Here is a 13,239-nt window from a genome sequence, read left to right on the forward strand (position 1 = left end):
CCGCTTCCTGTAGATGTCTTTTATGGCAGGAAGTGGTGCTCCGGCGATGCGCTGGGCAGTTTTCACGACCCTCTGCAACGCCTTCCGGTCCGAGGCAGAGCAGTTCCCGTACCAGACTGTTATACAGTTGGTCAGGATGCTCTCGATGGTGCAACGATAGAAGTTCACCAGGATGTCTGAGGACAGGTGGTTCTTCCTCAGAGTCCTCAAGAAGAAGAGGCGCTGGTGAGCCTTCTTGACCAGCTTGGAGCAGTTGGTCGTCCAGGTGAGATCCTCGGAGATGTGGACTCCCAGGAACTTGAAGCTGCTCACACGCTCCACAGCCGTCCCCTTAATGTGGATGGGTGGATGTGGGTCAGCATTCCTCCTGTAGTCCACGATGAGCTCCTTGGTCTTCTCGGTGTTAAGCAGCAGGTTGTTTCTGTCGCACCACTCAGCCAGACGATCCACCTCCTCCCTGTAGGCGGCCTCATCGTTGTCACTGATGAGGCCAATCACCGTGGTGTCATCTGCAAACTTAATGATGGTGTTGGAACCATCAGCAGGTCTGCAGTCGTGGGTGAAGAGGGAGTAGAGGAAAGGGCTCATCACACAGCCTTGTGGTACACCGGTGTTCATCGTGATGGTAGATGAGCAGCGGTTATCCAGCCGGACATGTTGGGGGCGGTTGGTCAGGAAGTCCAGTAACCATTTGCAGATGAGGGAACTGATACCCAGGTCTGTCAGTTTCCTGATGAGTTGTGAGGGGTGGATTGTATTGAACGCTGAACTTATTAGAGCGATTAGAACATGCTGTAGGTATTACAGGTACTGCACTGCAGTGGTTTGTATCATATCTATCTAATAGACTCCAGTTTGTGCATGTAAATGGAGAGTCCTCTTCACATACTGAGGTTAATTATGGAGTTCCACAGGGTTCAGTGCTAGGACCAATTCTGTTTACATTATACATGCTTCCCTTAGGCAGCATCATTAGAAGACATAGCATACATTTACACTGTTATGCAGATGACACCCAGCTCTAGGGCTGCTCGATTATGGCAAAAATGATAATCACGATTATTTTCACTGACATTGAGATCTCGATTATTTGACGATATTTATTTAACAATAACAATGTGTTGAATAATGACTTTAAAGATTGTCAAAAAATAATATAAAATAGTGCAAATACTGATAACAGTGCAAATGTTTGCAATATAAAAAATAAATGAAAAATGTAAACATCTGTGTTTAGTGAACTTTGCAGTGTTGCTCTGTGGTGCAGCTACACTGTAGCAAAGTTACACACTGTGTCTACTTGAGCCACGTCTGAGTCACTCTCCTCTCCAAATAACTTCTGCTTAGCTTTCCGAGCTTCCCTCGGGTCCTCTTAATCAGCGGTCCCCAACCTCCGGGCCTCGGACCGGTACCGGTGCCCAAGCGAAAATCTGTAGTGATCCCGTACGTGTCAGGAGTATCGGAGCAGCTGAGACACATTTTTTCTAAACACCAGGTTTCTGTGGCTTTTAAACCCCAAAACACGCTGCACCAAAAATTGGTCCACCCCAAGGATCGGGTCCCCGACACAAACAGAGTAACATAGTGTACGCTGGTAAGTGCCAGGATTTAAACATCGGGGAAACCAAACAACCTCTGGCGGAGCGGATGGCACAACACAGCAGAGTCACCTCACAAGGCCAGGACTCTGCATTATATTTACACCTACAGGCCAGTGGACACTCTTTCAAGGATGAGGATGTAACATCCTGGACAGGGAGGAACGCTGGTTTGAGGGCGGAGTCAAGGAGGCCATTTACGTGAAAAGGGAAAGACCATCTCTGAATGGAGGAGGGGCCTAAGGGTACATCTGTCACCATCTTACAATGCTGTGATTGCAGCCATTCCCCAACTCTGTGAATGGGACTCAGTGATCAGTGGTCTTTGATCAATGGTCTTTGATCAGTGGGTTTTGATCAGTGGGTTTTGGTCAGTGGTCATGAGAATTTGCATAATTAAGATTAAGGAACTGACCTCTCAGCCCATTGTTCCTTCAGTGGGCTGGTTTCAGTCATTATGCAATGTACTGTTTATAAGATTGAAACCTGCAGTCAGCTGAGACTGAAGAAGTCACCTGGATGAGTGACGAAACATTTCTGCCTCAAAACGCTACGTCCAGATGAACATAATCAACTTTTGGAGATTATGAATGCTATGTTATCCGCATGCTCCACCACCTTGGACCTAGTGGCCCCCGTGAAAATGAAGCGTCCTAGATCCTCCACTCAACTCCAGTTAAATGACTCTATACGAGATGTTACACCATACCTGTGGTCAATCTGAGAGGAGGTGGAAAAAAGATAAGCTTCAGGTATCCCTTTTACGTAGCAGCCGCACTATATATCAGGACTCTTTTAAGACTTCTAAAGCGGCTTTTTTGTCCGACACCATCGTGACTAATACCCATAAGCCCCGGGTCCTGTTTAAAATTTTCAATTCTGCGATCGATCCTTGCCCTGATAAAGTAGACCTAACCCTAACCCTCCCCAGTTCTCTGTGAGCAATTTTTTAATTATTTTACGAGGAAAATCTCACTTCTAAAAACCTCACTCCCTCATCTTCCTGTGGTGAATCCTCGTCCTCCTGGAGGATCTCCGTCCAACTTCTACAAATCTGAACCAATCTCACTTTCTACTCTTAAAGCATAATTGATCAATTGAGAAGTTCAAACTCAGCTCGGCTAATTTATCATTACTCGCAGGCCATGTCCCATCTGCACTTAAACATGCAGTGGTGCAACCTATCCTAAAGAAAACTAGCCTCGACCATACTGACCTTGCGAATTATAGGCCTATCGCTAAACTTCCGTTTTTATCTAAAATATTAGAGAGAACTGTCCTTTTGCAACTACAGGCCTACTTAAATGCAAATAACATTAGTGACAAATTTCCTCACCACAACACTGAAATGGCACTGCTGAGGGTTTTCAATGATCTTCTTTTAATTACCGACTCAGGTTGCCCTGCCATTTTAATTTTATTGGATCTGTCCGCTGCTTTTGATATAGTAGACCATAAAATGATTTTAGAGAGACTGGAACATGTTATAGGCATCAAGGATTCTGCACTTTGGTTTAAATCCTACCTCTCGTGTAGGACTTTCTTTCATGATGGGTTGCTACTCATCCGCCACTGCCCTGTTTGCCGTGGAGTACCACAGGGGTCTGTGCTGGGCCCTCCAGTGTTGCCTTGTACATGCTACCCCTGGGTTCTATCTTTGACAAACATCAGATCTCCTACCACTGTTATACTGATGACATTCAAATCTATTTCCAGTAGTGTGATGACCTGCCAGCTTCATTGAATCGTTTGTCTGACAGCTTGAAAGAGGTTACAGAGTGGCTGTCAGCCAATTCTCTCATTTTAAATGAGAAGAAAACTGAGATTATGGTGTAGGATAGTCACACTCCACGAGACCAGCTAGCTGCCCGATTTGCTCCCTTTGCTTACTTTCTTACAGATACTGTAAGTAATCTAGGTGTTTGCCTGGATAGCTCATTTAAGCTGGATAAACAGGTTTCCTCTGTGGTTAAATCTGGCTTCTTCCAAATTTCCATGGTCAATCGTTTAATACCGTACAAAGATCTTGAAAAACTGGTACATGCCTTTGTGACCTCCAGATTAGATTATTGTAACTCGCTCTACTCTGGACTCCAACTCGCTCACCTCCAACGGTTACAGCTCATTCAGAAAGCTGCGGCTCGTCTCCTAACCGGAACTAGAAAGTTTGCCTGTATTACTCCAGTGCTCTCTGACTTACATTGGCTGCCTATTAAATTTCGTATTGATTTTAAAGTTCTGCTGCCTACTTTCAAATGCCTAATCAACCTTGCCCCTGACTATCTCACCAACCTCCTCAGTCTCTATACTCCCAGCCGTTCTTTGTAATCATCTGGTCAGTTACTTCTGGCCCAGCCCATGCTCATGTATTAGGGCAATGGACAGTAAATCTGTCAAATAGTGCAGTGGAGCGAAAAGTACAAGTAAAATAATATTTTTTCTTAACCTCCCACCATAGTATAGACAAGTGAGGACATGAGGATTGAAGACCAACAAAATCAGGAATGCAGGAGGCAATTCAGGGGCAAACCTACTTGGGCGAGGCCATGCTGCCGGAGAAATTTAAGAGTGTATACACTCACTTTTGTCTCCTGAAGAGTTGATCCCACTTCAAGGGGCAATAACACTGTGAATATCAGTGAAGTTGATACGAGCTTCTGACCCTCCTTCATGTAAGGAGAAGATCAGCAGGCTGATGTTTAACCAACATTTAAACATTTCACTGTTTACAGCCACCCCACCCTGTGAGGCTGATTCCAAAGCGCAGACACCACCTGAGTCAGAACAGAACCGATTCACATTCACATAGGCCTACCATCATTCAGTCTATCTAATAACACCACCTTTAAATAAGACCGCCACCTCGTTCGTTCATATGTCCGTCACGGTTTTTCTGCTCATCAATACACATGCCTGCGGTCTCAGGGCTGAATAGCACACATTTCCCATCATGCTTCATTGGGTAATTTCAAATGGACCAATCATCTTCCCATTACACTGACACCAGTACGTGTGTGTGTGTGTGTGAGAGAGAGTAAAAACACATTCACCTCGGAGCAGCGAGCTACAGCCACTCAGCTCTCAGAAATGAGCCGTGTTGTCATGGCAACATGGCAAATGAGAATCCAGCATCCCTGAAACACCTCCAACCTCCAGTGGTTGTTGGTTCGATTCCAGATTAGCCGGGCCTTTACACAGAGCCTTTCAGATTAAATGCACAGGACCAGATGAGAAGCCCCGCCTCGACGTGAAGGTCCCTGATCTGATTGGATGAACTGCGTGTAATCTTAAACTCTCTGGGCTGGTTTAAACAAACAGATCAGAATAATCAGGTGGATTCATAAAGGAAACATACCTGACTCCAACTGTACTGATCGCAGGTAAAGAACTGAGAGGTCACATGACTCAGTGAACAGAAATGTCACATGACACCTGGTTTGTCACGTTTCTGCATCCTCACCAGATAAAACTGTAAAAGATGGCCAGCACGAACACAACATCTGCAGCAGGTGTTGTCTTACCTGAGAGCTGAGGAGGGAACAACAGCAGGTTGGCCGCAGAGGTTTGTCTACGTGATCTCGGGATTATCCGATTGGTTAATAGGAGGCGCTTCTGTCTCCTTGGAAACACCCCCACTTCCTCTGGTGAGAACCAGGTATCAGTGATCTGCAACTACAGTAGCAACATTAGCATTTTCCAGTATATGTGTGTGTGTGTGTGTGTGTGTGTGTGTGTGTGTGTGTGTGTGCGCGCGTCCGTGCGTGCGTACCTTTGGGAAACGATGATGACAATGATGGTGAAGAGGTGAAGACTGATAAAACGGCTGGACGAGAGGAACGACTTCAACTGCTGGACGTTCCCACTGAAACCACAAAAAATTAGGATGAACTTCCTGCTCCACCAACACAGACAGACACACAGACAGGTGCTGGTGCAGCCTTCTGTCGGAGAATTTGTCCAATTTGTCCTCCTGGCCCTGCCTGACCTTTGTGCTGTGTGCAGAAATAAGTGGAGGACTTTCAGATGAAGCTGCTGACAGAATAAAATGAGGACCTGAACTCATCATCCTCTTATTGAAAAAGGATTTTTCATCAAGGTGAAGGAGCTGTCAGAGATCCATTATCACTATAAAAACTAAACCTCCTTCATCCATCGTCCACGAGTGAAAAGAGGCCAGTCAGAGCACAGAGGTCCAGATCTGTCAGCGGCTTTTCAGTCCAGGCACAGAACCTCAGAACTCTCTGCAGCTCCTTCCTTTCTTGCCACCATTTAATGTCACTGTGCAGGATTTCAGACAGTTTTCTTTGTTCGACACAAACATGCTTTGAAAAGAAAAATTACTTCAGAAGGTCTGCTGATAAGATGTTAAATTCTGTCACTGGAGTTTATGCAGAAAGAATTAAAGAAGAGCAGCACGAGATAATTAATACGACACCGATAATTAACAGACGATTATTCACTTTGCCCTCAGGGATCATTAAAGTTTCATCTTATCTCTAGACTGCTGAGGAGGCCGAACTCACTTAAAGACACTTTAGATCAAACTGAAGAAGCGATGTGAGGAAATCATGTCCTTAACCCTTTCGCTTCACATATAAATCAATCACTTTCAGGGACAAGATGAAACATGAGACATTAAAATAAACGAAGGTCTTGTAATCAGTCAGCGCTGCTCATGATTCGGCTCATTCACTGTTGTAATGTAATTACATTACAACAGAAATGTAATCACTTTGAGCTAATTAAATTCCATCCGAATGCTGATGTGAGGGGATACGTTCGGACATATTTGCATCACTAAAATAGTGTATGCTGAATATATAGCAGTCAACATGTAAGAAAAACTGTTGGACTGATTTGCATGTAACACAATGAAGCTGTCCCTACGTCTGGACACGCCTCGTTCATTCAGCAACCTAAATTCCAGACAATGTTTTTGATTGGTTTCCTTGTTTTAAGCCAGTCAAATCCTTGTGCATCGCTCCGTGTGACCTGACTCGTCCACAGCAGGGCAGGGGGCCTTCAGCGCTGTTAATTCATCAATAATGTTAATTCAGAGGAGACTCCAGCGTGACTCTGCAGAGTAAAACGTTTCCAGCTGTGAAAAGCTTTCTGTCACTTCCTGCTGAGGCTTTCTGCGGTCTGCACTTCTACTGTATGAGGACGTGCGGGACTACCTGAGAATTCTGGAAGTTCTCACTTTTCTTTTCTTTGATAATTATTATTATTTGATTATGACGATCTCCCATAAACAAGAGAAGAAACTGTCAGGTTTTTTTATTCGATTATTTTCTAGTGATCTTTGAGCACATCAGCACCAATCACCCAAACTACCAAGAACAGTGCCAGATATGAGTGAGCAGGCAACACTAACAATGATTATACAGAACAGGTTCAAACAGAGCAGAGGGAAAGGCAGCCATTGCTTGATATTAAAAACAAATCTTCCACCAGACCACGATGAGGATGGTGTAGGGCGGGGGTGTCCGATTCCAGGCCTCGAGGGCCAGCGTCCTGCCAGTGTCACGGTTTAGATCTCACCCTGGGTCAACACACCTGAATCACATGATTAGTTCCTTGCCAGGCCTCTGGAGAACTTCAGGACATGTTGAGGAGGTCATTTAGCCATTTAAATCAGCTGTGTTGGATCAAGGACACATCTAAACCCTGCAGGACACCGGCCCTCGAGGCCTGGAGTTGGACACCTGTGGTGTAGAGTGCTGGGACAGCTTTGGAGGATTCGTTCAACAAAGAGCTTCTCTGTTAGCAGCCTGTGGTAGGAAACTGAAACGTGTGTAACAGCAGGATGTGCAGACAGCGTTACCTGCATCAGTTGTGCGTGCTCAGGTATCCACACAGCTGGGGGGTAGAACACCAAAGGAGGCATGGCCTGGTATGTTGCAGCTGACCAGCTGGCCAACCACAGCCACTGGGGGGAGGGGTCAGTGCTTACAGACAGCCAGGGTGTGGTGGTGGTTACCATGCCAGCTGGCTGACCTTTAAACCGGGTGACTGGCAGCATCATGATGACATCACCATCTGAGTGGCAAACGGGCAAATTAGGGCTGAGCAGTATGATCACATGGGTCAAACCGTATGCTAAAAGAAAAGAAAAGTTCATGCTGAGGTTAGCAATCTGCAAATAAAAAATACACAAAAAGAAAACATAAACGAGTCAAACCCGAGTTGAGCACATGCTTTCAACAGCCGTGACATCAGCTTCATCAGCGCAAAGTGACACTTCCACAGAAACACTGCATCTTCATCCAAAATCAGTCCTCCAGACAGACCACGGATCGCTGCCAACACCTCCGAATCCAGACCAATAAATATTTAAAAGTTATCAAAGAACTAAATGTTAAACTGAAGTCTCCAACTGGTGTTTGAACTCCACTTTAACAATAGAATATAATTCTACTGTTTCTACTGTTGCATTTAGTATACTCTCTTCATGGAAACCATTACTGATCCAACTGATTATCAATCCGATCATACTGATCACCTCAAAATCATCATCACACCTGTCAGAGTTGTGAGTAATTTCATTTTGATGGAAAGACAACCACGAGCATTTCCTGTTCTTTGAAACACTGATGAACCTTTAGCGATTTATTGATCGGAGCAGGAGCCATTTTTATGGGTTGTTACCTTTTGTGTTTTACCATATGGTGTGTCTATGTGAACGTATTTAAGGTAGCTCACGTAATTAACGGCAGGTGTGTTGTTGTTGGGAAGGAGCAAAGAGTTTGTGACCACTGTGCTGTTCTCATGAATGGTGTTGGATGAAGAGAACTGTTAACAACAAATGCAACTGATGGAAGTGGAATAAAGATGTTAAATGGAGAAGTACGGCTGGAGTTGCTGGACTGTAACAGGTTTCATTCATAACAGTGGCATCGCGTCACCCCCGCCAACGAACACCTCAGAGACTTCAAGCGTAGGCTTAGCCTCTACAATCAGGATCAGCTGAAGCTTCTTTCTACTGAATCCGTCCAACCACAAACAGTCACAACGTGTTTCCGACTGATGTTCCTCACAGGTTCCTCTCTGTGCTCTTACATCTTCTTCACCACGGACACGGTCGGCAGCAGCAGTTTAGGTCACACGATCAACTGCAGATTCAAACATTTTCCTTCACTGATCAGTTATAAAAACTATCATTTTTATTATAATTTTACTCGATCATCAGTCACATTTTATGATTGTAAATCAATACATGATTGTTGTTCTTAACAAATGAATTTTATTATAAAAAGAAAATGAGATTTTGTGTAGCAGCAAAGACGCACACTGAGCTCCAAGCCGTCATATTGGATTAAATACATTTTTATTTCACTCCTCTCTGTTCTGTTATCATTTATTATTTCACTAATGATTTTTACTCTTTTTTCACATTGTATATTGTAAAGTTCTTAATGTAAGCCTGAGGTTTCTCACACTTGGATTACAGATTAGTGTTTGGACTCAGGTATTGATCAGTAATCACTATAAATATCATATCAGAATTAGGAACCGTGAAGTTGGTGCTGTCAGGCCGACACACAGGCATGAATGTGGCTGTTGAATCTTTTCTGAATAGTAACATTCAACTGAAAAATAATCACTTAATATTATTTTATATGTAACATGACGGTGAACATGGTGTCCTCACACACACACATTAATGACAGAGTTTGTATGTGTCTGTTTATTAAAGTCAGACTTAAATAAAAACAAACGTGATGAAAAATATCTGAAGTCAAAGTCTTCAACAGAGTCCAGCTGTGAACAGCTGCTGCTGAAGATGACGATGATGAATGGAGGAGGATGATAATGCAGACCTGCAGCTGACCGGAACATCACGGTAAATCCGGTAAGAGTCACCTACCGACCCGCGGAGCTCCTCCGGCGTCTATCCGGTAAACTGCTCCTCGCACCGGCGGGACCGAGCCTCTGCTCTCCGGTCACGTTCTTCGGGCTGCAGCTCGCGGAGGTCCGCAGATCAGCCTCCAATACGGTTAAGGTGAAAGCACGCGCGCGGCATGACGTGAAATACCGACAGACAGACGCAGACAGACCCGACGGACACACCGCGCGTGTCACTGCGATGCCTGATGGTTGAAAAACACCGGAGCCCGCGTGCAGCTCCGCGTCGTCACGGAGTCTCCCCCCTCCCCCCTCTGTCCGGTACAAACGGATTTGAGCTGAGCTTCTCTCAGATCAAAGAGCCGCTCCCCTTCACGCGCGTGTGCGTGTAATAATCGATGGTCCGTAAAAATCAGGAGCTTTGAGTTATTCGCGGTTATCGTGTTTGTGGTTCCCGTTGTCCTCCTCATCAGTTTTACTCGCATCTTTTCGTGAGTCTCGTTTCTGTGCTCGTGTCTTCGGTCTCCTCCCACCTGTTTGTTTTGCTCACCTTGTTTCCGCTTCCATTGTCTGTTTGTTAGTGTTTCCTTCTCTTGTGCTCTGTTTTACTTTGAAAGACTGTTTCAGTTTTGCTTCCTGCCTCCCCCCTCCGGTACTGATCGCCTTTCACCTGTAGCTCCTTCCCAGCACTTCCTAAGTTGGCCAACAGTTTAACCTGCATGTTCACTGAAATGGGCGGGGCTAGAAGCAGGGTCAGTGGTTATCTAAAACTGTGATTGGTCGGAGGCTGCCAGACTCGCCCCTACAGCCTCGCCTCTGTACTAGAAAAGCGCTATACAAATGCAGGCCATTTACCTTTGATTCTGATTTCTGATGTTGGTGTTAGTCAGGGGTGGGGGAACTCAGGCCTCATGGGCCAGCGTCCCTGATCCATCACAGCTGCTTCAAATGACCTCCTCAACATGTCTTGGCGTTCTCCAGAGGCCTGGTAAGGAACTAATCATGTGATTCAGGTGTGCTGACCCAGGGTAAAACCACCCCTGGTGTAAGTGAATTCAGAGAGCGGCGCTGTGCCCTGGGTATGCTGAGCTCGCCTCATAGTTCAGATTGGCTGTAGCTCAGCTGGTAGAGCAGGTCTCCCACCAACTGGAAGGTTGGTGGTTTGATCCTTGTGTGCTCCAGTCTGTGTGCCAAATATCCCTGGGCGAGATGCTAACCCCATGTTGTTCTCTGGTGCACCCAAGAGCCACTACGACTGACCTTCTAAAAGAAAAGGAAAAACTCTCCACATGTGATATTTTTTCAGGTATCTGTGAATGTTTACATCTCCCACTCATTCATTGTTGTTTTTCATGTATAAAGATAATAAAAAAGTGACCCAATCAATGAAGCTTTGAGGCAGAAAACAGAATCTAACCCAGGGCTGGGCAACTCCAGGCCCCGTGGGCCACCGTCCTGCAGGTTTTAAATGTGACCCTGTGTAAGCACGCCTGAATCACATGATTAGGTCACTACCAGGCTTCTGGAGAACTTCGAGAGATGTTGAGGAGGTCATTTAATCATTTAAATCAGCTGTGTTGGATCAAGGACACGTCTAAACCCTGCACGACACCGGCCCTCGAGGTCTGGAGTTGGAGACCCCCGATCTAACCCAAACTTTTTGGTTTCTTTAAAATAATCTGCCAACATTCACAGATTCTTGGTGTGTCTTTTTTCCATGCGTCAGTCATCAAAAAAAATGTCGTATGATGAGGTAGATCATAGCGGCGAGCATCTCCTCTGAAAGGGCGACAGTTAATCCGTCTGTCAATATCAGTGTGTGTTTGCAGAGATTACAGCAGAGCCGCTCGAGTCAGAAACAATTACTGATATCAGGTAAAATAAACACACTCGTCACCAGAATATGTCGGATTAAATTGTGCGTGTGCTCAGAAAAAACTCACACGTACAGAATAAACTGTCTTCATTATCGCACTAATGAGTGTTTGCTCGTGATCGACACACATGCACACACAGTTCTGATGAATCAGTACGGCAGTATTTTCTAGTAATGTCACAGATTAAATCTCACACGGAGTATGACTGAGGACATAAAACTTAAGGGATCAGGTGCTAGATTGTGTCTATTTTGTTCCCGTTTTCTGTGATAGAAACTGAAATCTGAGCTCATCACTATTTTAAAGGACAAACTGATCTCTGTGGATAAAATGAGGAAGTTTGCAGAAACCTGTTTTCGGTACATGATCTGATTTTCTGAGACAAATCTGCACAAACTGAAATTCAGCCTGAAGCTTAATGACTGGCAGACTTCAGAAATGAATAAATGATTTTCCCTGGTTGGCAGCAGAGTGGAGCTTCACCACTGATTTAATTAATTCAAATTAGCCAAGGATATCAGAGAACGTTTAACCCGTTTCATGTAAAACTGCTAATCCCTGGTGGAGGTGTAAATGAGACTGAGGCTTTGCATTCATAAAAAAACTCACTCCAGCTGAAGGCACGAGTATTAAAATAAACTTCACATGAGGCAGTGAAACAAAGTCACAGAACAAATATTTATAGGAACTAGGACAGATCAGTGCAGAGGAGGATAAATAAAAATCCTGGGAAACACAGAGAAGTCCTCCGTACTAACACTTCATGTGTTTATCGATCACTCGGAGTAACGTCTTTCAGTCAGGTGAAAAAACCATCGAGCAGCAGCAAACTTCGTTCTACATTTCCTGCTGATGAACGTCAGTGAAGAGACGTTTTGGGCCCTCCACCTCATCGGTATTTCTGGATTATTGTCTTGATCAGCTCTGTGGGGCTGATGTCAGGAGCGCTTCGTGTGACAGACCCCTGTTCTCATATTGTTGCCCTGTTGCTGGGATGGTAAATGCCAAACAGCTGATTCTGTTCGTCTGGATGTTTTCAGTGGGAGAAACGTTTCGTCACATTCTTCAGTCTCAGCTGACTGCAGGTTTCCAACTAGGGCTGGGTATCGTCACTAATTTCTAGAATCGATTCAATTCCGATTCACAAGGTCCCGAATCGATTCGATTCGATTTGAATCTGGGAAATTTTGCCTCAGACAGAAATATTATAATTCAGATCAGTACATTTACATATTTTTGTATCTATAAAAAGGAAGCTGACACTTTCCAGCCTTTATCAAAGGTGTGAGCATCACAGCGAGGCCTTTGTGTCAAAGTAGCTGAAGATAAAACAGAAAAACATGAAGCTGATTTTCCTGTTCTGGGATTTTATAAAAATATTCTGCAGTCCATCAAAAACAAAAGAAAACCATTAATCAACACATGAACGTAACAGAGGTTTTATTAGAGACACGGCGTTTTGCATTTTGCATCATTTTAAAACGTTTAAATTTGTTCAGTATTGAACGGCAGAAATTAGGTTTTCTTTTCGGAAGTAAGTAAAAGAAAAAAAACAGCGGCTGACAGGCTGTAAACAACAGTAGACTTGTGCATAACAAGCAAGCGAATAATGAAGAAAACAGAGAGAGAGAGAGAGAGAGAGCTGTGCATTGTGGTGGAAGCAAAACAGCAAAAGTCAGAGTGAGTTCATGTTTATGTGAAGCGTAGTTTGGATCTTGGGTGCTGGGGGCAGCACGGTGGTTAGCACTGTTGCCTCACAGCAAGAAGGTCCTGAGTTCAATTCCAACATCAGGCCGGGGTCTTTCTGTGTGGAGTTTGCATGTTCTCCCCGTGTTTGCGTGGGTTCCCTCCGGGTACTCCGGCTTCCTCCCACCGTCCAAAGACATGCAGTTTGTGGGGATAGGTTAATTGATTAATCC

General features: G+C 44.7%; 1 protein-coding gene across 5 annotated transcripts in view; it reads right to left on the reverse strand.

Moving 5' to 3' along the window:
- tcerg1l (transcription elongation regulator 1 like) overlaps positions 1 to 10,125 on the reverse strand; it is an 89,614-nt gene extending 79,489 nt beyond the window's left edge. For 3 of the 5 annotated variants that reach the window (XM_076887786.1, XM_076887785.1, XM_076887782.1), the window contains exons 1-4: positions 9,466 to 9,950; positions 7,423 to 7,637; positions 5,368 to 5,460; positions 5,120 to 5,270 (exon numbers count right to left, since the gene is read on the reverse strand). In XM_076887786.1, the coding sequence (XP_076743901.1) occupies positions 5,120 to 5,270; positions 5,368 to 5,460; positions 7,423 to 7,623 (445 nt within the window). In that variant the 5' untranslated portion in view covers positions 7,624 to 7,637; positions 9,466 to 9,950. Of the gene's footprint in view, positions 1 to 5,119; positions 5,271 to 5,367; positions 5,461 to 7,422; positions 7,698 to 9,465; positions 9,951 to 9,993 lie in introns of those variants that run through there. The other 2 variants (XM_076887783.1, XM_076887784.1) reach the window with 2 other exon arrangements.
- Positions 10,126 to 13,239: the final 3,114 nt, after the last annotated feature.

The sequence above is a fragment of the Maylandia zebra genome, linkage group LG8 (assembly GCF_041146795.1).
Source record: "Maylandia zebra isolate NMK-2024a linkage group LG8, Mzebra_GT3a, whole genome shotgun sequence".
Taxonomy (NCBI): domain Eukaryota; kingdom Metazoa; phylum Chordata; class Actinopteri; order Cichliformes; family Cichlidae; genus Maylandia; species Maylandia zebra.